The sequence below is a fragment of the Lygodium microphyllum genome, chromosome 15, assembly GCF_053477565.2.
Source record: "Lygodium microphyllum isolate KBCC chromosome 15, Lygodium_microphyllum_v1.1.10, whole genome shotgun sequence".
NCBI lineage: Eukaryota > Viridiplantae > Streptophyta > Polypodiopsida > Schizaeales > Lygodiaceae > Lygodium > Lygodium microphyllum.
Genome location: NC_141149.1, coordinates 141,320,479 through 141,347,522, shown reverse-complemented (window position 1 = coordinate 141,347,522; position 27,044 = coordinate 141,320,479). Strand labels below are relative to the sequence as shown.

The window sequence follows — 27,044 nt, the reverse complement described above, 5'->3', positions numbered from 1 at the left end:
TTAGAAACAGAACAGGAACTTTCTACCCCGTTTGCAAGCATAATGGATGCTTTGACCTCACACAGAAAAGGCAATGCGTTGTATGTAGACCAAATTTTAACATTTCCAAACCATCAAAAGAATAATTAGAGCTATCCACTTCCTGTCAAAACGAGGCTGCTTGAATACACCCTTGGACTAAAATTGAGTGTCTGGCTTCCATGTTCCTTGAACACTCGGGTAGAGTGTCAAAACACGGGACCTCAACTTCACTACCTTCCGCCCCAAGCAGCTCCTAAGCCTTGTTGCTTGGAGTAAGATGTCTTCACTGCTTTCATTTTTCACACCCACAATCCTATCTCTCTTGTTAACTGCAACAACGAGCATAAGCAAAATCCTCTTATTAATGCTTGCATCACCACTATTTGGCTTCCCAACAAGGAAACAGAAATACACATGTAGAGAAAATGAAACTATGTTGCAGCACAAGCCTACCAAAAGGAGAAATTAGGGGGAGAGAGGGATGTCTTTTCTTTTTTCTTTTTTTTTGGTTTTGGAAAAGGGGGGGGGGGGGGGGGGGGGGGGGGGGGGTGGTGGGTGGTGTGGTGGTGGTGTGGGGGGTAGGTAGGAGATTGCAGCATTGTGTTTTGTAGCCTTTTGGCTCCATGTGTTGTTTTCCTATGTCTGTGAGCGTGCTTGGTTGGCCAGATGACCCTTTGTTAGTATATGAATTCATTGATTCAAACTTATTCAGGAGTGCACATGAGAGAGAGAGAGAGAGAGAGAGACCATAAAAACCCTTCAAGTAAGGGTGGTGTCCTGGGTTAAGCTGTGTTTCCACTTCAAGTTGAGGGTTTTTGGACTTGAAAGATGGCAAGTGCTTTTCCACAAATTCTCTACAGCACAGCAAAGACGACATTGCACAATATTACATCAAAAGTTGTTCCATTTGAAATCACCCAAAAGAAACCACATTTCAGGACGCATAATTACTCAAACCAATCAGGCTTATATGAATCAACCACATCTAATATAAAAACTGTTTACAGACGAATTGCCTGGATCTTAGATGGCAGTGCATTGAAAATCCAGTGATATATGCCAACTTAATACATGTAAAAGCTTCCCATAAACCATTAATGCACAAGAACCACCTAGCATATCTGCATTCATAATCCACGGAAACAGAATTTTCTGGTGCAACTTGTGCCCCTAACCATTAACCAATCATCTCCATGTTATGAATTTCACAATCACACAGAAAAGTTCCATTCAACATGACAGAAGACCAGTTAGAATCTTTCTCTCTGCTTTCTTTTGTTTTGCCACAGGTTGATGGAGGACCTTTGCAGGGCCAAACTCCTACCACTGGTTAGTTGGAGACATTGGGAGCAATCTTCAGTTAACTCCACTGCTGTAGGCCAAGGACAACAGAAACCAAGAAAGTAGTGAACTTTCCTAGGGGTAAACACCAAGAAAGTCCTTTGCGTCCAATGTGCAAAGCTAGACTTGTAGAGGGTTACCCCTGATTTTCACTAGCTGAAGAGCCAGAATGATTTTAGCTTATGGATGTATTATTTGTGCCTAGCATTACTAAAAAACTTCTAGCAGTTTCAGCTTTTAATAAGCAAGGCTTTTAGGTCATCTTTGAATATGACAAATGTATTGTTAGAGACAGAGAGCTTGATCACGCTCTTCGTTTGTGAAGTACTTTGTACAAAGGTCTCTTCTCGTTGGATAATTATGAGAGGAGATCTCATCATGCTTTGAAAGTCAGTACAATTACTCCCGCTATGCAAAATGCAGAGCTTTGGCATGCTCGATATGGTCATTTGAGCTTTGGTAGTCTGATAACACTTCAGCACTAACAGATGGTGGATGTTTTGCCTCAGTTCATACTCCATCCCCCTATGCATGTTTGGGGTGTATACTTGGACAAATGCATTGCTTTGCTTTTAAGAAGGATGGTGTAGTGCATGTTGTCCGGCAAATGCAGCTAATACACTCTGATATGTGTGGTCACATGTGGACTAGAGCTCTTAATAGTCATTTGTATTTTGTCACTTTCATAGATGACTACTCTCCACCCAAAGGCAAAGTCAGATGTATTTATGCACTTCAAACATTCAAATGGAAGTAGAAACAAGTTTGAAGTTGCAAACACCAAGCGCGGATCGAGGGAGGGAGTATATATCTCGTGCATTTGAGACATTTTTGCTTGAGCATGGCATTACACATCAGGCCACTGTGAGGATGACACATCAACAGAATGAAATGGCTAAAAGGAAAAATCGCACACTTATGGAAATGACGAAACGTATGCTGAAAAGCAAAGGGTTGCCACACAAGTTTTGGCTTGAGGGCCTTCAGTGTGCAAATTAGATACTTAACCGTGCTCCAACTAAAGCACTCAAGACGATCACTCCTTAAGAGGAACAATACCTCGAAGATAATCTATAGCACTTGTCGATAGTCATTGAATCAGAGTCTTTTGAGACTTTAAGATAAACCCACATACTGTCAAAAGTGGATGCAACAATGGAAGTATGAAAGAATGCTGAAATAAACTATTGAAAACAAGACAGAAAAAAAGGAAAGAGAAAACACGAGAACATTGCAAAGGAGAACTCAAAGATATGCTCGGGAAATGGAATCCATATACCAAACACGAGACAATGACGTAAATGATCAAGCTCACTAGTCCAAACAACTGGCTGACTAATGTGCTTCTTGCTTCAGATAACCTTAAGTAAACATAGAAAGGGTTCAACAATATGAGCATAGTCCTTTATGAACTTTCAAAAAAAACCCAATAAAAGCTTTAAAAGATTTTACTTGCCTTATGGTCCCCGAAATAGACCAATCAAGCACTACTTAAACCTTTTTAGGATCAATCCGAATGCCATTAATCAAGATGGCACGATCGAGATATAGCAGCTCCGTGCAAAAAGATTCGCACTTCGATAGTTTCGCAAACAATTGCTCTCATCTTAAAAGACAGAGGATAATACGTAAATGTTTTGCATGCTCCTCCAACGAGTTAACTATAAATAAGGATGTCATCGAGAAAAACGACTATCCATTTTTCAATATACGAATAAAATAAGTCATTCATCAACCGCTAAAAAGTTATGGGAGAGTTGGTCAATTGAAAATATAGGAACAATAATTGATAATATCCATACCGCATTCAAAACACACTTTTCGAGATATCTTCCAAAGCTATCTATATATGATGGTAACCAGACCTAGGATCAATTTTTGTGAAATACAATGCACCACAAAGCTAATCTATAAGGTTATCCATCCTAGGTAACGTATATATATTCTTGATAGTCACCTTATTGAGACCTTTATAATCAACAAAGAAGCGCATTGTGCCATCCTTTTTTTTTGCAAGAAGGGCAAGCATGTCCCATGGGGATTTTCTCAGCTTAATAAAACCCTTAGCTAAATAGTCTTGAAGTTATCTAGCTATCTTGACCTTCTCTTTCGGGCTAAATCTATTAGATTGCCGAGAGATAGGATGGCTATCAAGTAGCATCTCAATCCTATGGTCTAAGGTTTTGCGAGACAACGAAGCTCCTCAGGTAGCTCAAATGAAAAGATATTAGCATACTTATATAATACCGGATCCAAATACTCATTTACATTTGAATTCATATTAAGATTATTATTAAAAGAAATTGAATTACATTGAAAACTAGATGATTGAACTTTCTCAATAAAACAAATATAAGTAGTAATACTTGGATCATAAAAACATTGAGTAAACTCCATATGTATATTATTTTCTGTGATTCCAAAAGATAAATAGCCCTCGATCGCATGAAAATGACCATCAAACTCAAAAGAAAGTACATCATTTTTATAATCAATATACAAGGAGAAGTATTTATTAAAAAACCGTGGCATGTCAAGAATGATATTGACATGGTCAAGGCTCAATAAGTCGAAAATCCATATGCTAATGGTACGACTAGATTGAAAGACCTAAATCCAATACTACGTAATTCCAAAGATCCATGGTAAAGCTCTTTGTGTATTAAACACGATAAATTTAATCAGCAAGTATCATATGGAGCTGCAATCTCTATACCAAGCGAGGAGAAATAAAATTCTGAGTAGAACCATTATCGAACAAAACTGTAACCTCTTGGCTATTTATACATCCAATGACCTTTAAAAGCTCATGCAGAATAAAAACAATTTTATTAATATAACTATTATTGTTATTACTAGCATTAGCAAAACAATCTTTGAATAGAATTTCGAAATACATACCTAGAGCTTCAAGAGTATTTATTGAACTTGTCACAAGAACATGAAATTTTATTACTTTGCTTAGTATTTAATTAAAAATTAATCAAATATGCTAATGCGACTTGCACATGTGATGTACAAGTTAATTTTTTATAGTGTGTAACCCAAGATCCCAAAATATAAATTGTTGTCAAAGACAAAAGTTGTAATAAGTTATGTCTGATAGATACTAGATAGTACTTGATGCTAGATTTTGGAATAAACCAATTTATTAACCACTAATCTCAGTAATGACATTAGAAATGAGGCATTAATTAATTAATGCTAATCTAAGAACTAATAACTACCCAGGGATACTTAGAAGATAAATTGGCCTAGCCAATTGAATTATTAGCTAGTGGAATTAATTTTCTAGGCACTAGAATAATTATTAAAAAGCCAAAAAATGATATTAGCAAGCTGCCACTTAGCAAAACTTGCCCATGTAAGTAAAAAAACGTTTTTAGGGCCTAGTGAACATCTATTCCAACCATTGTGAAAGAGAAGGAGATTATTAGAGAACAAGGAAATATTGCTAATGCGATTTACAACTACCATGGACTAGTCCTACAATAAAGTGACAGCAGTTTGGAGCCCTCCAAGTGCAAGCGACAACAATCTAAGGTCCTTCTAGTACAAGTGATACCATAAAGGAGGGGGCAGCAACCTTTCTAGTGGTCCTAAGCAACAACTCATATGGCTGTTTTAGTAAAACAGCAACAATATTTTAGCATTTCTTGGGATGAAACTTTGAAATTTCTCTCTACAATATATCTCTCATCCTATAGTCATCTCTCAAGTTATCTCAACAAAATCCAGCCATTTGAGTTATCAAAGAGGGGGACATATTAAAAAATCATTGCTGTAAATTTCAAATTACAACACAAATTAGAGTTTGACAACCACTTCGAGATATGTACTTAGAATTGAGGCCTAGGATTTCAATTCCAACAACTCAAACTAGAGAATTTCAAGGAGATTCAAGAGGGCAGCGAGTCCATATCAAATTTAGGGCTTAATTTGTCTTTCAAGAAGCCAGGTGAAGGCAAATCCCCAAGTAAACCAAGGGGCAAATTAGTTTGAAGTCTTGTTGGTTAGTTTAATAACAACAAACACTTGGATTAGCAGAGGAGATCAAGAACCTTAGTTCTACTCAATCCATTTGCAATAACAGTTACATAAATACTGCAAGGGGCACCAATTTTAGAGCTAACATACTATCCATTGTCCAAGATTAAAGTAGTCAAGTGTGCATTTTTTATTTATGTAAATTAATTACTTACTGTAATTAGTGTTAAATCATGTTAGTACCACCCTATTCGAGAAAAGCTAGTTTCAAGGTTTCATTGCCGGGATGCCATCAAATCCCTTAAATTTATGGGCCCAAGGACTTGATTGAACGTCAAAAGCATTGCTCTAGTGCTGAAATTATATTCAACTGAGCAATTACAGCAAGGATGCCTTTAAATAATGAGCTAGCATCAAGCAATGATTATGCATCTCATTCTAAAAATGCACATAATGAAGGGGAAATGCAATGTCTAATCTTGGAATGGGCTTACAACATGGATAGCAAGCTCATAATGTTGGTTTAGACCAAAACATGGGTTCTTCTAGGCCATAGTTGCACTAGTACCACATATAAAAGGTTTGATACTATACCATACTTTAGGTACCGTACCGTACGTATTAGTACCATAAGGTACCAACTTAATGGATACATCTTTCCCATTAGAACTGTACTTTGGGACGAGCTAAGTGCTCCTTATATTAATATGATTCTCCCATGAGATTACGTTATTTGAGATTCAAACAATTTCTCTCAAACTTCTCTCTCAAGCCCACACTTCTCTTATCTGTATGATCATGCATGTATGATGTATCCACTTCCATCTATGTAGTTATAAGCAGTAGGTAGCAGTAGTGCATGTTGCACATGCAGCATTAGGTTTTGGCATGTTACCCTCAAGTACTCATCTCATATACTCTAATAGCATTGCTATTTAGACTTAAAATATCTATTCTATTATCTTTAGTCCAAAATAATCAAGTTATTTTTTTTCGTACTAATATCGTACCGTACCTTGTAAAATCTTAAAGTACCATTCAGTATCGTATTTTATCGTACCGTACCGTATCGTACATTTCATACCTAACAACTATGTTCTAGGTCTTTAGAAGCTAATGACCAGCAAGAGAAAGAGGAATTTAATGACCAGTTTAAAGATTAGCTGAGGATAGTAATTGAAATGTTTGTGCAATTGGCAAATAATCCTCAATTCATGCACTTCTTGAATCCCTTAAGGGAGGGCAGCAAAGGCAAGATAAGGTAATCATCTTCAAGAGCTTCAAGACAATAGGATGTACCGAAGGAAGAGCCAATACAACAGCATGATGTTCCAAATATGGATAGTGAGTATAAGCAAATGATGCCAATGGAGCAATTGATACACATGTAAGGCCAACTTGGAAGTGCTAATCCAATGCTTTTTGGATAGCAGGGCATGCATGCAATGATGGGGCAGCCAGGATACTTTAGTGGTGGCACTAGTTTCCATGATGTGGTGGGTCAAGGACCACATACAGATATGTATGACACAACTTTTTATGGTATGCAACAACCAATGTGTAGTATGCAAGGCCTGGCTGGTAATATGTATAGCCCCATGTAAAGCAATATTAGAATGATGCTTGGGCACAAAGTGGCAAGTTTGGCAATGCATATATACAGCCCACTATGTTTGGGACTCATGGTATTAATGCTAGTGCTAGTAATGAGAGAGCTATTAATGCATGCAATGTACGGAAAAATGTATCTTGGTATGGCTGGTAGTATGCAAATTCCCATGCACAATCACATTGCAATGGTCCAAAGTATGTGAACAAGAACATTTCCTAATGCATTTGGTGCTTCTAGCATGTCAGCTATACATGAGGGACTGGTCAATACGATGCAATGTTGCATATTAGTTAAGTTGGAATTGCAACAATATAAAAGTATAAAGCATCACAATGTTCAAGAGGGAAAAAGCCTAGAACCTAGTGCAAGTTTTGAGACAAGTAAAGTTACAGGTGAAGCTTTAACATTATTTCACCTATGAAAGAATGCAATTGGATGGAGAGTGACTTGGCAGATCATCCTCAATGTTGCACTTTACCTTGATGTGTTTTAGTTAGAGCCGATATTGGATTGGGCTCTTTCAAGCTCAACAAAGCATAAAAGGTCCATGCTCAATGGGGAGGTTGCATCTCCACTCCTCTAGTGATGGACAACCTAGTTGTGTAGTGGATCTCGAATGTATTTGATTTGCATCCACGATATTGTATCTTGACAATATTTCTATCATTGGGATCACTATTCAATGTACTAGTCACTGTGAGTCACTATGTATATGATATGGTTAGCACCTAGGCTCTGAAACTATACATTTGCAAGATTATTAACATGTATGGAATACATACAATGTACATTTTGATGTGATGTACATTTATAAGGCCTGTATGGAATACATGGATTGTATGCGATGTACATTTATACATGATGCAAAAGAAATATGATTGCATAAGTTGCATGTGGTTTGCAATTGATGTATACTATCATGTGGTACATCATTGCTAAGAGATAGTATTGTTTACGCTTAATTTATGCATTACAATGCCTTAATGGTTAAAACAGTGTTGGGTTTTGGCATGTGGATGCATCCCTTCAGATAGTAGTTATAATTCATGTGTATGGATTGTAACTAGTTTAAGTGATTGGAATTTCACATGCAGAGGGCATAAGTATGGTTAAGCAATAGGTGCACGCATTTGACTACAATGCTAGCATGTATCTCCAGTGGTGGCAACAGATGCTTTTGGCACATTGCATTGCAATCAAGGATGATTGCAAGAATTGCAAGGGAATGGTCTGTCACATGAGGATGTGAAATTTTATTGTTTTGTTTAGCATTTGATTAAAAGTTAATCAAATGTGCTAATGTGACTTGCATACGTGAGGTGCAAGTTAATTATTTCATCATGTGAGACCTAGGACCCTATGATATCAATTGGTGCCAAAGGCAAAAGTTGCAATAAGCTATTTAATTGGATACTAGAATAATTATTAAATTAACTTTCAAAATTAATATTCTAAAAATTATATAATAAACTCGATAATGCTGAAAAATGGGATTAGAAGACTACCACTTGGCAAAACTATAAAAATATTGAGGATGCATGCTAGGGTGGATCACTAACGAGTAAGTAGACAATCACAATGAGACATAAGTAATGACAAAATAGAACAATTGATATTACCCAAGCATAATGCAAGTACAACTAAATGAGAATGATTGATTGAATGTGTGGGGATGAGTGCCTTTTATAGGCTTACAATAGGTGGTATTGGTAGGTGGGAAAAAGATGGAAAGGGACTATGGTATTCACCAACTGTGGTTATAATAAACCATGCATACACAGCATAGTCTAAGGCTTTATTTGTAGGGTAATCCTTTGCCTTACTATTCATTACAAAGAGGCTATAAAGTGGGTGTGATTGCACATTTCTCAATACCCCTCCTCAATCGCAACCAAGATAAAAACTGAGCATACATAGATTGTCATGAGTAAAACCTTGCTAAGTATAGACATGGAAAAATCAACCATATAAAGCTAAAAGCTATCACAAGGCCTACCTAAGTGTGTAGAGATTGTAATCCAAAGGTTACATGAGAAGTACAAGAGCTTATGATAAGAACATTAGGCAAGTACACATACAAAACCTAAAAAAGTCTATCAAAAAATGAGCTGCAAAAGAGGGACTGGTGAGTCCTATTCTTTTGCTCTTGGAAATATTCTTCTTCTTCTGCTCCATTATTGTCTTCATCTTCTTTGAAATTGTTGCAAGGTATGCTCTTTGAGATCTTTTCCTAGCATGACAAAACTTCTCAATCTATCCAGTTCTTTTACCAAAATCACAAACTATGTCCTTTCCTTTGTCCTTCACATAGAGGAGTTGTTGGTCTCCTCTTGGGTGCTTGCTTCTCCTTTGCTCTTGATCTTCTTTTTCTCTTTAAGGAGAGAGGCTTTGATATCCACAAGCTTCAGCCTTGGCATGTTGATTAATGTGGTAGACACATTATCATACTCAATGGAAGACTTTTGAGAAGTACTCCAATGCAAATGTCTTCATCCATCTTCAAGTTGATTCCTACAAGTTATGTCAACAAGCTTTCCATATAATTCAAATGAGTTGCAAGTGAGGTAGTATTTTTCATATCAAGCCTAAAGAATTCAATTAGCAAACCATATTTAGAGAATTTAGAACATGCTCCAAATAGAGTCTCTAATCTTCCCCGTGTCTCCTGAGAGGTCTTACACTCATCAACATGATGAATGTGGTTGTCATCAAGCTCTAGCTTAATGATGGCTTGAGCTTTATCATCATTTTTATCCCATATTACTAAGAGTGTAGCTTTCCTTCGCTTCTTCTCTTAACCACTTCTTGTGATAGACCACAAATCTTTCCTCGTCAAGATCAGTTTGATCATTATTTGCCATGTGTGGAACCTGACACCTTTGAATCAGCACGAGAGTGAATCTTTGTCCATTTTGATAGTAGGATAGCACCAAATAACTAAGAGTAGACCAACAAGAGAGTCAAAGTTGAATGTGTCAAAAGACACAAGAAACACTAGTGCCAAAAACACTAAGTGAATATCAAGAGATACTAGCAAGTTTTACCTTTGATGTTGGATCTTGATGTTGAGAAACCCTTCACCCGCAGTTCTGCATTCTATGTTTTGCGTTTAGGGTTTCGCATTTTGCATTTAGAGTTTCACAGTGGACAGCCCCAAAAAGGGGCTAGGCACCCACAGTGGGGCGCCACCGTAGACAACCTGCGCTCTCCCTCCAAGCCACACCCTAGACAGTCTCTTGCCTATTTATAGGATGCCTCTGTCACTCATTCTATACGGCTAATTCATTTAGTCCGTCACCTCTTCTCTCCAGCCTCTCCACTACCCTCACACCCCTTCAAGAGGACATTGCGGTTCGTGGTTCGTGGTTGTCTTCATCATCTTCCTTGTGCTACGACACCCTTGTTCCCTTGTATCACATTCACTCCATGATTCAAATCTTCATCATTCCATTCATCAGAGTTTCTTCTCTCTTCTCTTCTCTTCTCAGTATTAACCAAGTTCACTCCATGTTCCTCCCCGCAAATCCTACTGTCTCGCTAGTATGTCGTCTTTTAACATGGTATCAAAGCTGGATCTGCTCAAACGGTGGCAAAGATCCTCCACTCTAGTGAAGGCAAAGACCGGTGGTGGGTTCGCGGCATCCACTTCTCTTCTTCTTCTATTGCATCAACACCCTAACTAGCAGCTGCTCCCTCTTGCATTTGCTGTTTTCCGGCCTGCGTTCAGGGCTGTTGCTGCCACCTCCACCTTCCAATCAGTTGGCGGCTCCTCCCTGCTGTTGGCAGCTCCTCCTAGACTGCTGGCGGCTCCTCCCAAACTGTTGGCGGCTGTTCTCTGTTACTGGCGGCTTAGCCAAACTGCTCGCAGCTCCTCCCTACTGCTGGCGGCTCAACCAGACTACTGGCGGCTGTTCTCTACCCAGGATCTGAGAGGGGCTGTTAGACAGTCATTTCCTGGACAGTCGTACGGCAAAGGACATGTCAGCAGTCAGGCAGCAGGCAGCGTACATGTGCCACATGGCACGGCAGGTATAGGCGCCGCTTTTATGGGCAGTCAGACAGATTCTGCATTATTTTAGGTGCAGTCGGCTGCATTAAATTCGGCTGCATTTAATGCAGCCGACCTGTTGTTGTGATTGCTCTTTTTCTTGCCAGCCCCTGGTACACACTTCTATTGTCATTATTCAGTGATTCAGATTCTGATCTTGAGATCTATTGGTTGAGACAGACTGTGCTCGGGCTGACGGAGATCGAGCTCATCAAGTCGGAGACACACGCATATACTTCCTCTGCCCCCGTGTATTTATGCACACTTATACAGCATACTACATTGCAGATTTTCTGTGTTTACATTCTCTCTCTCTCTCTCTCTCTCTCTCTCTCTCTCTCTCTCAATCTTTGTCCTACGCTTCCGCATCGCTGCACTCTGACACAATTTCCCCACGAGGACACTATCCAAATGGCACCTGCTGCTGCATGAGCATTCTTCAACCTGTAGCATTCCATCTCCACCTCACTCCTCTTGTTCGTCTTTTTGGGCCTAAGAGGGGATGTTGAGAAAACCTTCACCCGCAGTTTTGCGTTTTGCGTTTAGGGTTTCATAGTGGATAGCCCCAAAAAGGGGCTAGGCGCCCTCAGTGAGGCACCACCCTAGACAATCAACACCCTCCCTCTTGAGCGCCACCCTAGACAGTCTCTTGACTATTTATAGGCTGCCTTTGTCACTCATTCTATACGACTGATTCATTTAATCTGTCACCTCTTCTCTCCAGCCTCTCCACTACCCTCACACCCCTTCAAGAGGACATTGCGGTTCGTGGTTCGTGGTTCGTGGTTCGTGGTTGTCTTCATCATCTTCCTTGTGCTACGGCACCCTTGTTCCCTTGTATCACATTCACTCCATGATTCAGATCTTCATCATTCCATTCATCAGAGTTTCTTCTCTCTTCTCTTTCTCTTCTAAGTGTTTACCGAGTTCACTCCGTGTTCCTCCCCGCAAACCCTATTGTCTCACTGGTACGTCGTCTTTTGATACTTGATGTTGAACCCCTTCTTTACTGATTTGAAGTGGCAGCTTTGCTAAGGACCGAGTGTTGCAACAGATCAGAGAGTAAGTGACATGACTGAAACCAAACGGAGTGAGAAAATGGAGTGAAATATGAGGTTGGAGTTTAATGGCTATGGCTGCCTTTTGGGTTTCTAACAAGTGACTGGTTTTTTCTTCCCTCCAACTTGACGCGGCAATTATCGACCAAGATTTTTGGTGAGTAGGTAGCTTAGGGGTGTAGCTTTGAAAGCCTTATGATTCAAATCACCATTGTAGAGTGTACACGCTACACGAAGCGTACGACCAAGAAGCAAACAAAAACAGGTAGCAGGTAGAAAAAAACGCAATGCTAGAGTGAAGAGAGACTGATGTCGCCCTACGAAGTAACAGGTAGCTGCACCTAGAGCAGGAGAGGATAATCCCCAAAAGAAGACACAACCTGAAATGGCCTGATTGAAGAGATCTAAGTTCTCCAAGAGGTTCTCCAAAGATAGGTAGGTAGCTATGGAGGTAGGTAGAAAAATCATGGAGAGGAGGAGGGAACCAAAATTCAAGCTGTGATGACCTGTTTGACTTAACTGATGACCCTAGTTATTGATTAGCAATGAGACCCGCTCCATGTAAAAATATCGAGGATGCTGTTAGCGATTATCAGTCCCTGTCGGGCAGGCAGCCACGTCGCCAGGCCACGTGGCAGTCTGGTCGGACTGAGCAGTCGGCCAGCCACGTGGCAGTCCAGTCGGACTGACCAGTCGGCTGCATTTAATGCAGCCGACCTGCCATTTCTGATCGCATTATTTCTGGCTATTTATAGCTGTCAGTCAGCACATTCTTACACAATTCTGTTTGCAGATTACACGCTGGAGATTCGTCCAGACTGCAGCGTACTTCGAGGTGAACAGCAGGTTGCATCGTCGAGGTGGAGACACGCAGTCCCGCGCACTGCGCCCGTGTATATATCTGCATATCTTTGTATACAGCACACTTTATACAGCAGATCTTCACCTTCCACTATCTCTCTCTCTCTCTCTTCTCTCTACGTTCACTCTCTCTCTCTCAATCTTGGTCCCACGCTTCCGCATCGCTGCACTCTACATGGTATCAGAGCAGTGAAGAAGGGCTGATTGAGTGAAGAACCTTCTTGAAAAGGAGATTCCATCGCGACACAAGGCTGCGTTTCCAGCGTTCAAGGGCGAGCGGGAGGGCTGCGCATCGGAACAAGGCTGAAGCGAGCGTGGGCGCGCGGGAAAGGAGTCCAGTTGGTGGATTTGCTGCTGTTTACTGCTGTTTGAAGAGGAGGAAGGCTGTGTTTTCAGCTTTCAAGTGCAGGTTTTACTTTTTCATCGCCTCCGGCGGGTGAAGAAGGTTCGGGACGCGGAAGAAAGAGCCCTAGCAGGCTGCGTTTTCACAGTCAGAGGGGGCTGCTTTTGCGTTTTTGTGCAGGCATTACGGGTGAAGATGTCTACAGAGATTGACTTGGAGTTCCAAGCGATCATGGATCGGAAGGTGCCTGTCTTACCGGCTCTTCCCTCAGATCAAAAGCTCGATGGCGACAATTACCGCATCTGGCGCGTGATGATGTTGGCCATCCTTGAGTCTTACGATTTGGCGGAGCTTGTACAGGAGGAGATCGACCGGCCCTCGGTGAGAGATGAGTCCAAACACTCTTCCGATGCTCGTGCGGAGTTGGCCAAGGCACAATCTCACTGGGACAAACTGAATGCCCAGATTCGTTCTTTTCTTTTTGTCTTGTACTACAGCCATGATAGCCCACATTGAGCACTTGACGGTGCTCGGGAGATATGGCTGGAGCTTGACCAAATGTATAACCGGATGACCCTTATGAAGCGGGTTTCTTTGGAGGTGCAGATGCGGACCTTGTCCGTGAACAAGTCTTCTTTGTTGCGGGAGCACATCAACAAGCTTAGACAGCTTCAGATACAAGTTCAGAATGCGGGGAAGCCGATTTTCTCCGAAGACATGGCGATCACACTTCTATCCCAATTGCCGCCACGATTCGGTGCTTTTTACTCCGCCCTTATTGCTTCGGGGCGTGAGTCTACTCTTCGGTGAGAAGAGCTCGTTCCTATGGTCTTGGACCAAGAGGAACAACTGAAGGGACAGCATGCTTCCAAGTCGGAAGCTTTGATAGGTCAAGCCTCTCAGAAGAAGAGGAAGGACCAAAAGAAGAAGGAGGAGAACAACAAGTCAAAGAAGGACAAGGACAAAGAATCAACATGCCATATTTGTGGTAAGACCGGCCATTGAAAGAAGGATTGCCCCGACAAAGACAAGAAGGACACCAACAAGGACTCGAAGGATTCTGGAGCGGTGGCTACACCCTCATCAGCTGCGTTTCTTCATCTAGCAGTCATTGAGGACTCTACACCGAAGGCTTCTGATGCTGCGATGACAGCCCCCCAGGCTCGAGAGTGGATCATTGACAGTGGTGCCTCCCGGCACATGACTCCTTCATCAGTTGGTGTTGCCCAGTTGCGACCTTCGCATGGGCAAATTCTCATCGGAGATAGCTCTTCGGTGTCTATTGCAGGACGGAGTGAGATGCAGCTTATTCCAGATGGACGTGGTGGTACCCATACCTCAAAGGTCTTGCATGTGCCAGGTTTAGGGTATCATCTACTTTCAGTTCATAAGATTTGTTCACTTGGACTTTTGGTGGAGTTTGACAGTGATTCGGTGCGAGTCCTTGATCATGGGTCAAGGAAGGTTCTCTCATCAAGATATGAGGAGAACGGCATCTACAAATTGACGTCTTCTACCGCTCTTCCTACTCTTCTTCTTACCACTCAGACACAGTCAGAGCTATGGCATGTTCGGTTTGGTCACCTTAACTATGATTATCTTCGGAGGGCGTCACGTGGACAGCTTGTTCGAGGGTTGCCGGACATAGTGGTGAGCCAGCAGCCATGTGTCTCCTACATTCGTAGGAAGCAGCATAGGGATGCGATTCCCAACAAAGCATCGCGGCGATCTACTTCACCAATGGAGCTTGTATCTACGGATCTTTGTGGCCCTATGAGGAACGAGTCCTTGAAAGGGAGCTCATACTTCATGTTGATCGTAGATGACTACAGCAGGATGACTTGGGCCTATTTCTTGGCGTTGAAGTCGGAGGCTTTCTCCCACTTCAAGGATTGGCTTCTCTTTGAGGAGAACCGATTGGGTCGGCGATCGAAGACCTTGCGATCCGGCAAGGGTGGTGAATTTGTTTCTAATGAGTTTGCTCGTTTTTGTGCAGATAAAGACATTCACCAGGAGTTTGCTAACACCAACGCTCCTCAAGAAAATGGCATTCTTGAACGGAAGAACCGAAGTGTGATCGAGATGGCACGCACCATGATGGAGCACCGATAGACACCTCAGTTTCTGTGGGCCGAGGCTATGGCTACTGCAGTCCACATCCTTAACCGATCCCCCACTTCGGCCGTTGATGGGATGACACCTTTTGAGGCTTACTTTGGGACTAAGCCCGATGTTTCTTATTTCAGGGTTTTTGGGTATGATGCCTATGTTCACATTCCCAAGACTCATCATGATAAATTTGAAGCAGCTTCCCGGAGACAGGTGTTTGTTGGCTACAGCTCTCAGTCCCAAGGCTATCGGTTGTATGATCCCGTAAAGCAAAACGTGTACACCAGTCAAGATGTGCGGTTCGTGGAGGTTCCGGCCATAGCAGCGGGTAAGGAGCATCCCGTTCTTGGAGATCCAGGGGAGAGTTGGGCTCCCGAGACAGTTCCTTTGGAGCCAGCGCCTTTTGATTCTGTTTCCGATACAAAGTCTATTGTTCCACCGGTCACCCCCGAGGAGTTACCCCCGGTGGATATCCCAGAGTCTTCAGCTGATGGAGAGCGACGAGGAGAGGTCCGGCCTCCTCCTTCTCGTTGGGCCTGTGACACACTCCGAGATTCAGGGATTGAGGGGGTCCCTGAGAAGTGGGGACCACAGGATGGTCCGCGACGGTCACGGCGGCACCAGGCACATTCTATGGAGCTTGTTTGCTCTAACTATTGTTTGATGACCCGTGTTATGCAGGATCGAGAGCCCACCTCCGTGAAGAAGGCTTTACAGTCCGCACCATGGAAGAAAGCTATGAAAGCCGAGTTGGAGGCTATTGAGAGGAATGGCACTTGGTATCTCGTGCCTCGCCCCTCTCATAAGAAGGTGATTGGCGTCAAATGGGTCTTCAAGACCAAGTACCTTAGCGATGGTTCTTTGGACAAGCACAAGGCTCGCCTTGTTGCTAAAGGTTTTGCTCAGCGCCCGGGGATTGACTCTCATGATACTTTTGCCCCCACTGCTCGTATGGCGACTATTCGAGCTGTTCTTGCCTTGGCTGGCCATAGGAGATGGCCTGTCTACCAGTTGGATGTGAAGTCGGCCTTCCTCAATGGTGATTTGAAGGAGGAGATCTATGTAGAGCAGCCTCCTGGCTTTGGATCTTCAGATGGGCAGGTCTACAGGTTAAAGAAGGCCTTGTATGGCCTCAAGCAGGCTCCGCGTGCATGGAACGAGAAGATTGACTCATTCCTTCAGTCACAGTTGGGATATCGGCGTTCCACGGCCGATCCGTAGCTTTATGTACACGCTTCCGAGGTTGGTTGTGTGCTTTTTGTGTTGTATGTTGATGATTTGATTGTCACAGGTAATCATGCACAGAAGGTCAAAGAGACGAAGGCAGCTTTACATCAAGCGTTCGAGATGACGGACTTGGGTCTACTCCACTTCTTCTTGGGCCATGAGATTTATCAGTCTTAGAGGGGGGTTTTCATCTCTCAACAGAGATATGTACAGGAGCTCTTGGTTTCTTTTGCGATGGAGGATTGTCGAAACATTTCTACTCCTATAGATCCGAACTCGAAGGCCACTTCACATTCAGATTCTCCCTTAGCAGATGCTTCCCGCTATCGTCAGTTGATTGGATCATTGATTTGGCTTCTCAACACTCGTGTTGATCTTTGTTTTGCTGTAGGTCTCTTGGCAGGGTTCATGAGTGAACCTCAGACGGCAAGCTGCTCAGCGGATACTTCGGTAATTGAGGGGGACCTCTGACTTAGGACTTCATTATCCAGCAGGCACAGGTGGTTCCGATCTTGTACTTGCCGGTTGGAGCGACTCGGATTGGGCTGGCAATGTGGACCAAAGGCGGTCTACTACAGGCTATTGTTTAACCTTGGGTGCAGGTGTTATCTCATGGAGTAGCAAGAAGCAGCTCACGGTCGCCCTTTCGTCTACTGAGGCGGAGTATCGGGCCGCGTCTTCCACCACATGTGAGGCTGTGTGGCTTCGGAGATTGTTGGAGGAGCTTGGCTGCCCCCAGACTCGTCCTACTTTGCTACAATGCGACAATGAGAGTTGCCTTGCCTTGGCCCGGAATCTTGTTTTCCATGCCCGGACGAGGCACATAGAGATCCAGTACCACTTCATCAGGGAGAAGCTTCTGGATGCGACCATAGCTGTGGAGTATTGCAAGACGAGGCACATAGAGATCCAGTACCACTTCATCAGGGAGAAGCTTCTGGATGCGGCCATAGCTGTGGAGTATTGCAAGACAGAGGACAATCTTACAGATTTGTTTACGAAGGCGCTTCCCCAGGCTCTACTTCGGAGACATGCCAGATCCCTCAGGCTTCTGCCCCGTCTAGGCTCTGAGAGGGGATGTTAGCAATTATCAGTCCCTGTCGCGGGCAGGCAGCCACATCACCAGGCCACATGGCAGTCTGGTCAGACTGACCAATCGGCCAGCCACGTGGCAATCCAGTCGGACTGACCAGTCAGTTGCATTTAATGCACCGACCTACCATTTATGATCGCATTATTTCTGGCTATTTATAGCCGGCAGTCAACACATTATTACACAATTCTGTTTGCAGATTACAGGCTGGAGATTCGTGCAGACTGCAGCGTACTTCGAGGTGAACAGCAGGTTGCATCGTCGAGGTGGAGACACGCAGTCCCGCGCACTGCGCCCGTGTATATATCTGCATATATTTATATACAGCACACTTTATACAGCAGATCTTCATCTTCCACTGTCTTTCTCTCTCCTCTCTCTGCATTCACTCTCTCTGTCTCTCAGTCTTGGTCCCACGCTTCCGCATCGCTGCACTCTGACAGATGCATCCTAGCGTGGATCACTAATAATGAGCAAGTAGACAATCATAATGAGACATAAGTAATGACAAAAGAGAACAACTGATATTACTCAAGCATAATGCAAGTATAACTGAATGGGAATGATTGATTAAGTGTGGGGATGAGTGCCTTTTATAGGCTTACAGTAGGTAGTATTGGTAGGTGGCAAAGAACCATGATATTCACCAACTGTGGTTTTAATAAACCATGCATACATGACCTAGTCTAAGACTTTATTTGCAGTGTGATCCTTTGCCTTGTTGTTCATTACAAAGAGACTATAGAGTGGGTATGATTGCACATTTCTCAACAAAAACTTATCCATGCAAGTGGGAAAAACGTTTAGGGACTAGTGGAAGTCTATTCCAGCCATTGTGAGAGAGAATGAGGTTGTTAGAGAACAAGGAGACACTGCTAGTGTGATTTGCAACCACCATGGACCAGTCCTATAATAAGGTAACAGCATTTTGGAGCCCTCCAAGTGCAAGCAATAAAAACCCAAGGTCCTTCTAGTACAAGTGATAGCATACAAGAGGGGGCAACAACCTTTCTAGTGGTTCTAAGCTGTAGAGGTGACAGCTTCCATGCCTGTTTGAGCAAGGCAACAACAATTTTTCAACGTTTCTTCCGATGAAACTCTGAAATTTCTCTCTCCATAGCATACTCATCCTGTAGCCATCTCTCAAGTTATCTCAATGAAATCCAACCATTTAAGTATCAAAGGTGGAGATATTGGAAAATCTCTACTGTAAACCCTAATTTATAGCAAAAATTAGGGTTTGATAGCCACCTCAAGATGTGTGGTCAAATTTTAGAGCCTATGACTTGAATTCCAATGGTTGAAATTAAAGAATTTCAAGGAGATTCAAGAGGCAACCAATCCATATCAAATTTGGGGCTTATTTTATCTTTCAAGGAGCTAGGTGAAGACCAATTCCCAAGCAAACTAAGAGGCAAATAGGTTTAAAGGCTTGTCAGTTAAATATGATAGCAAGAGGCATTCGAATTAGAAAAGGAGATCAAAGAATCTCAGTAGTACTCCATCATTTGTGATAAAAGTTAAAAAAATACCACAAGGGATGCCAACTTGGGGACAGCCTGGTAAAGTCTATATTTTCGATTTATGTGAATTAATTACTTGCTATAATTAATGCTAAATCAAGTTAGTACCACCCTATTCAAGGAGGAAGGCTTGTTTCAAAAGTCTTAAAAGTAGACTTTGCCTTCTTGTTCTCGGGCACTCTCAATCATCGTAAAAGTGGCCCATTTGATAGCAAGCTAAGCAATGGCCCTTCAAGTGATCCTCGCTGCCACGAGTAACCTTGCGCTTACCATCCTTCTTCTTATGCAAACTCCAAGTCAGCTAACAAGTTCTTACTAGAGCTAACTTCTTTGACTTAAAGACAAAGATAGCTCAATGGGACCCCCCCCCCCTCCCCGATCAATGGGCTACCCCTACTTGCAACCAAAGTATATCAAAATTCTTTGCTTACCTGTAGACGCGTCCTCAAGCAAATGAAGCAAATTGCGAAGCGCCTGGTTCCAGAAGTCTAGCCACAATCCGAAAAGATATTGCATGTAGAGCAACACTTGAGGATCATCCAAGGCCTCAAGAAACACACCTTGCTTTCGTACCCACCATTTGCAACACATACCCATCCCACCAACAGTGTCCCATACCACCCTTAACGAGATAAAAGCGTATGTGTCAAGCGTAAACCATCACAATTCTGTGAGCAAAAGTGCTTTTGTGCATGTCATCAAATCTCACGTCCAATTGTAAGTTGAGGCTCTAATACCAATGAGACATCCCCCTAGGATCCAACTTGCACACGAGACACAACACAAGCCATACATGAAAGGGACTCGAAAACAAACTCACCTCCCAACCACAGAGCCAAACAAACTCACCAACAATCCTGGGAGCTAGCAACACTCTAGGTCACAACCACATCTTGAGGGTTGGTATTGTCACAAACATGCCATGATCAAGTGTACGGATTAATTCTTGCTCATGCCGTATGAATCCACATCCCATGCGAACATATCCTTAACAGGACATCCTCTAGCTAACCATACAAAGTCACAGACGTGCCGTGATCAAGTGTACAAATTAATTCTTGCTCATGCCATATGAATCCACATCCCATGCAAACGCACCCTTAACATAACATCCTCGAGTCAACCATACGAATCCACCCTTGCCATGTCATCATAGAATCTTCTAGAAGATATGCCATGTCATCACCTGCATCATCGATGATGTCATCATGGAACATTCTAGAATATCTTTAGCCACTCTCCAATACCTATAAAAGAAGGGGCTCACCATAGAGCTCCTCAGACTTGCCAATGCCAGTCTTGGGAGCTCAAGGAGTCGAGACCTCCAAGAAAGTAACTTGGAGTTCCAGTTCGAGTTCTTGTCTAGTCATGTTATCTAGTCTTGTCTTGTCTTCCATTATACTCCTATTATCTTGTCACCTTGCAATCTCGTAGTACGAGATCTTGTCTAGTATTGTCTTGTATCTTGTTCATCCCCATCGAGAGAGATCTTGTAGTTCTAATATCTTGTATCCATACCTACGGTCCCGGGTTATGGAATCCTTTATATCCTATGGAGTCTTGTTGTCTATACCTACGGTCTTGAGTTGTGAGATTTTCCGTATCTTATTAAGTTATCATTGTACCTTCTACCAATACGTGAGATTATCTTGAAATCAGAATTCTTATAACAAATCTTGTATCTAGTCTAGTTTCTTGAGTGCTCCCATATCAATGTAGTAAGACTACTTTCTAGCCCTAGTGAGCACCATGGAGGCGATTCTTGAAATAATCGTGGCCTCTTTTCAAAACCTCCAACAACAAATTCAAGACTTGAATGAATGACAAGCGCAACTTCAAATAGAACACCCTATGCATCTAGGCCCTATGCTTCAAGAGATACAAGGCCAGATCCAAGACTTGCAAAACAACAAACAAAGTGATCAGATGATTCTGCGTGTTTATCAACCCCCAACAAGAGAACCCAAGATCAACATGCTAGAGAAGTTCAATGGTGACCATTCAAAGTTCAGGGGATTCCTGCAACAAGTAAAACTCTATCCGCATGCAATCGGATAGATATCCAAATAATGCTTCCAAGGTGGGATTCATTGGGACTTTGCTTTGTGGTCAAGCTTTATCATGGTTCACCCCAATCTTAGAAAAGAATATGCCAATACTTCATAACTATGAGGCATTTCTTTGTGAGCTCACTTCCACATTTGAGATGCAGACACTGGTCGAGTAGTAGAAACAAAACTTCAAAAGCTACGACAAGGCAACCGTCCTGCCTCTGCTTATGCATCTAAATTTAGGCAATTAATCTGTGACCTCACTTGGCATGAGGAGTATTTTATCAGCCAATTCAGATGGGGTCTTCGAGATGATATCAAGGACCTCATGCTCACTATGCCTGAGACAAAAACACTCAATGAATATATAATGCAAGCCATCCAATGTGATAATAGATTGTTTGAGAGGAAGCAAGAAAAGTGAGAAGAATTAAGGCCTCGCCAATGGAACCCAACCCCATCAGAGACCCAATCAAAGAAGAAACCAAGCTCGAAGCAATACAAATAGATAATACCAAATTCCAGCCCTTGACCCCACAAGAAAAGAAAAGACAAAGAGAGAATCATCTATGCCTATATTGTGGAAACCTTGGACACATTGCCTTGAATTGCCCAAATAAGAGGGCAAGAATCCCAAGAGTTTCAACAACCACCCTTGAGTAGGAAAACGAGGATGTCCGCTTGTAAATGATATCGTACAACCAGACCTTGATATAAGAAAAGGTCTCTTGATTCCAACCATACCTATGGAAACTTTTCCTGTCACAATCCAGATGATCCTGTCGAGAAAGACCCTTTCCCTCAAAGCCATGGTCGACTCCGGAGCCTCTACATGTTTCATTGATGATGGCCTTGTGAGTAGATACCAGATTCTAATACTCTGAAAGACCAATCCTGCACCAGTTGAAGTCATGGATGGAAGACCTCTAGCATCTAGAGATATTACCAAGGAAACCCGACCACTCATGGTAACTCTTGGCAATCACAAATCTCATGTATGTTTAATGCTATATCTAGTCCCACAAATCCAATCATCCTTGGGATGCTTTGGCTAAAGAAACACAACCCAGAAATTGATTGGATTAAGTAAAAGATTACATGTCATGAAAATCAAGGAAAGTCGGTATATCTAGAAGCCAAAGCCTTTATGCACACAACAAGGCAAGAACCAACCTCCATGATATATCATATATCAACTCAAGAATCTAGTGAGGATAAGCCAGTCAAGCTATCAATCCCGTAACAAGAATTCCAAGATGTCTTTGAAAAAAAAATGCAGATCTCTTGCCTGAACATAAACCATACAACTATGCTATAGCACTCCATAAGGAGGCTCAACCACCTTTTGGACCCATCTACAGGCTATCCCTTGATGAACTAGCTGAACTACGCAAGAATATTGATCAAAACTTAGCCAAGGGATTCATTAGGCACTCAAAGTTTCCTATTGGAGACCCAATTCTATTCATGAAGAAGAAAGACACGTCACTTCAAATGTGTGTGGATTAGTGAGGACTCAACAAGATAATAGTTAAAAATCAATACTCTTTGTTGTTGATACCAGAGCTCTTGGAATGCCTTGGAAAAGCCAAGATCTTCACAAAGATTGATCTACAAGGGGCTTAAAATCTTGTACGAATCAAAGAAGGAGACGAATAGAAGACAGTCTTCCACACAAGGTAGGGTTACTTTGAGTATATTGTTATGCCATTCGGTCTCACCAATGCTCTTGCAATATTTCAACATATGATAAATGATATCTTTTGAGAACATCTAGATGATTTTGTAGTTATATACTTTGATGATATCTTGATATTCTCAAAAGATCCAAAGGAGCATGAGCACCATGTAAAATTAGTTATGAAAAAGCTCAAAGAAAAATAACTATATGCAAAACTTGAAAAGTATTTCTTCCATCTGGCAAAAGTGGAATTCTTGGGGTACAATGTCTCCCAGAGAGGAATCTATAAAGATCCATTCAGTCTTCCATGTTCCCTTGCTCGAGCCATACCATCATAGAACCTTCTAGAAGATATGCCATGTCATCGCTTGAATCATCTTGATGTCATCATAAAACGTTCGATAAGATCTTTAGTCGCTCTCCAATACCTATAAAAGAAGGGACTCGCCATAGAGCTCTGCAGTCTTACCAATGCCAACCTTGGGAGCTCAAGGAGTCCAGACCTCCAAAAAAGTAACTTGAAGTTCCAGTTCTAGTTCTTGTCTAGTCATAGTATCTAGTCTTGTCTTGTCTTCCATTATACTCCTGTTGTCTTGTCACCTTGTAATCTCATAGTACGAGATCTTGTCTAGTATTGTCCTGTATTTTGTCCATCCCCATCGAGGGAGATCTTGTAGTTCTGATATCTTATATCCATACCTGCAGTCCTGAGTTGTGGAATCCTTCATATCCTGTCGAGTCTTGTTGTCTATACCTATGGTCTTAGGTTGTGGGATTTTCCGTATCTTGTTAAGTTATTATTATACTTATATCCCTATGTGGGATTATCTTGAAATCAAAATTCTTGTAACAAATCTTGCATCTAGTCTAGTCTCTCGAGCATAATCTAGTGCTCCCATAACAGGTATCCCATACCACCAACCCACCATCCCAATATACAGATATGTCGATCAACGGGCCAAGAGCCCAAAAGTGGTGATCACACAATGAATGTGCACAATAAGCCCTTCAATCCTATAAATAGGACTCAACTCCCCTGAACCCAAAGTACCCTTGATGAGCTTGTTTAGCTCTGATACCATAAGACGTCCCCCTAGGATCCAACTTGCATACAAGACACAACACAAGCTATGCTCACGATGAAAGGGACCGGGCATCAAACTCGCCCCCTAACAATAGAGCCAAACAAGCCTACCAATGATCCTATGAGCTAGTAGCACTCCGGGTCATGATGGACTAGTGGTCATGGTAGTTATTATGCATTCTTCTAAGATTGTAGGCCTTCAGGGGCTGTGAAATTTTCCCTTAAATTGAGAATCACGAAACTTTTCCAATTTGTGATTACAAATCGGAGGCAAATTTTCTTAAATTATCACAAGTGATTGGGGAGATTTGAGAATGTCAATGAAGGGATTGATAAATATACCGACCTGTAGAATGGGTTGGATATTTTCCTCGTCGAGTGAAAACAGAAAACTTGCTGCCCACAAGACTTTCCACCCATAAATCCACTCAGACTTTCCGCCATTAGACTTAAAACAGGCTCCTTGACCAGATACATCGATGTATACCAGGTCTATACAATAACCAGATATTTTCCAAGTCTTCAGATGACACTCGGTGAATGAAATTTGTACAGACAGATTCTGAGATTTTTTTCATCAGAATCGACACATTTCATGACTTGGAATTTCTGGCACTATCCCTCTCGCAGTTATTATTCGAGTACTCAATTCTGTCTCAAACAGGTGAGACCTCCTCCCAACAAACAGAGAAAAGGCGAGTTTGGTCTCAGGAAGGGATGGACCTGCGAAACATCGGACAACGTGTCTTTCCTGACAAACATCATCGTAAATATCATGCATCTGTGATTTTCTTATTCCAAGAGGAGTTTACAGTCAACTTAAGAGATGCATCTGCCGGTGCAATTCTGGAATGCCATATAAAAGACTTACCGCATACCACGACTGCTGCCTGAGAACTCACAGTATGAAACCAGCAGCTTCTTGAGCTGCCAAACGCCTCTGAGCGCCATGTTTCCTACTAGTCGTTTTGCAGGATTGGTTAAATCACCTGGCCCAGTTCCACGGCATATTTTTTTTGTTTGTAAGCGACTAACGCTAAAACCCTCGTTTCGTTTCTTAGCGACCAAGAGCTACCTAAGAAGCGTGACGCACGGAGTTCAATCGAGCCTGCTTAATCTACACCCACCTGCACCTGGCTGCCGTGAAAGTCCAGAGAATACCCTCACAAGTGAGGCTAGGTACGCGCACCAGTGTGAACGGGCACAAACATGGGCATAATGAATATCTCTACATATCCCAAGGACACATTTTGCAAAAAGATAAAAAATAATAAATATTCAATTATTTTGATTGGCTATAAATGCAAAAAGTGCACCCTTGTCCATCGCCTTACAAAGTGGGCAAGGGAGACTCCCCGTCCAAGAATGGGCGGGGAAGTTTACCTGTTTAGTAGGTAAACAACAGGTCATATCCTCTCTAGTGTGAAAAGGATTGCGGACGTTCAACCCATAAATAAATACTTTGATTGGTTAAAACTTCATTGTCATTCGGTGTGTAACCAACTTGCGGGTACCTACTCGAACTCGTGAAAGTCAAAGCATGTTGCTAACCATGATTCACTCAATAGACTTTTGCATATTAGTTCAATCTCTCCCTCTATCTTCACATTTGACATTGTCAAGCATCCATCATATCGTAATTAGACTTATGCGTGGTCATGAAACTAGAAGTTGAAGAAGCCCCATGTCTCCCTAGTCAATGTACCTATGTGTGGCATTGCTCTCAAGTGCACACAAAACATTGTTGATATAATATGTAAGTTTTGGAACTTTAACTTTACTTACTAATTATTCATGAACTTATCAATGGAGTTGTATCCTGAGTGGCTTGTGTGTCAAATCAAGCACTAGATACATCCCTTGCAACACTTTCAAAATTTCATGTCTTCTCAAGAAACAACACTAGTGCATGGAAGGGCATCACATATGCTTGATGAGTGTATGTAACGCTACTAATCAAGAGGAACTTTTTAATACAACATGGACCCTTACCCTAATGATGTCTTATTACTATAGAAGAGAATAGAAACCGTGACCTTGGGTGCTTCACAGACTCTCTCTACCACTTGAGCTAGTGGATCTTGGTTTTTTTAAAGATCTCTTTTCTTTTTAAGGCAACCTTATAAGTGGATATGTCTACATAATAAAAGGTTCAACATGACCAACTCAAATATTTGTGCCTTGCTTGGATCTTAAGAAGAGCTAGTTGGCATGGTTGATAGAGCCCACCAACCATGTGGTATGTAGTTTGTAAGCCTGCAACACTCGAAAGATTGCACCCCACTTAACATTTGTGGAACACTATTGTGCAATAAACAGAATTACATATTCTCAAAGTAAATTGCACTTGAAAGTAATATTTCTAATCAACAACATGTAATCAAGAAAACGTTATAATTATTATATGAGGAGTGATCGATTATGAAGCACTAAAGTGTTCCTACCATGTGCAAGTGTTCTTACATGTGCATGCTAAGTGATGATGGAGCTACCTTCTTCCCTTCTAGGCTCTCTTCATTTTCTCTTCTCTCTACTTTATGTTCTATGCACGTTGTTATGCACCTATAAGTTTCCATTGAATGATGTTTGAGAATAAGCCAGTATACTATCCAACATTGTCATGATAGAGGGTAAGCCCCAACTTCCAAGTAGTTTCTCTTGGCTCAGCATAATGCCACGTTACTGAGGACACAATTTGATAAGCTTTATTACCTTTTTTATGCTCTCTTTTTCAATTAAAATAGTCTTGAAGCTTAATTGATGGGAGCATTGTAGGTTGATGGAATAAACACTAAGAATTGTGGGGTAGAGAGAGAGAGAGAGAGAGAGAGAGAGAGAGAGAGAGAGAGAGAGAGAGAGAGAGAGAGAGAGAGAGAGAGAGAGAGAGAGAGAGAGAGAGAGAGAGAGAACTCAATTTTCATTTAAATATAGAATATATTAGACATGCATTTTCATTTAAATATAGAATACATTAGACATGTTAGACATACTTTAGACTGCAAACA

General features: G+C 42.0%; 1 protein-coding gene across 3 annotated transcripts; it reads right to left on the bottom strand.

The window, feature by feature from the left end:
- LOC148025149 (mitochondrial ribosomal protein L51/S25/CI-B8 family protein) lies at positions 1-25,166 on the bottom strand. Of its 3 annotated transcripts, none has more exons than XM_087694891.1 (4): positions 24,911-25,166; positions 24,386-24,790; positions 769-875; positions 1-350 (listed from the first exon to the last, which is right to left on the bottom strand). In XM_087694891.1, the coding sequence occupies exons 2-4, from the start codon at positions 24,514-24,516 to the stop codon at positions 178-180; spliced, it is 411 nt and encodes a 136-aa protein (XP_087551017.1). In that variant the 5' UTR covers positions 24,517-24,790; positions 24,911-25,166; the 3' UTR covers positions 1-177. The 3 variants fall into 3 exon arrangements, with proteins under 3 accessions (XP_087551017.1, XP_087551016.1, XP_087551018.1); XM_087694890.1 differs by having other exon boundaries at positions 24,386-24,762; XM_087694892.1 differs by lacking the exon at positions 24,386-24,790 and having other exon boundaries at positions 24,911-25,151.
- Positions 25,167-27,044: the final 1,878 nt, after the last annotated feature.

Excerpts from the sequence above, each read along its gene's own strand:
- LOC148025149 (XM_087694891.1), bottom strand. The coding sequence starts at position 24,516 with ATGTATCTGGTCAAGGAGCCTGTTTTAAGTCTAATGGCGGAAAGTCTG. Across the intron at positions 876-24,385 it reads ATATCCAACCCATTCTACAG|AGAATTTGTGGAAAAGCACT; the intron begins GTCGGTATATTT and ends GCTGTGCTGTAG. Across the intron at positions 351-768 it reads TTACTTGAAGGGTTTTTATG|TTAACAAGAGAGATAGGATT; the intron begins GTCTCTCTCTCT and ends TCGTTGTTGCAG.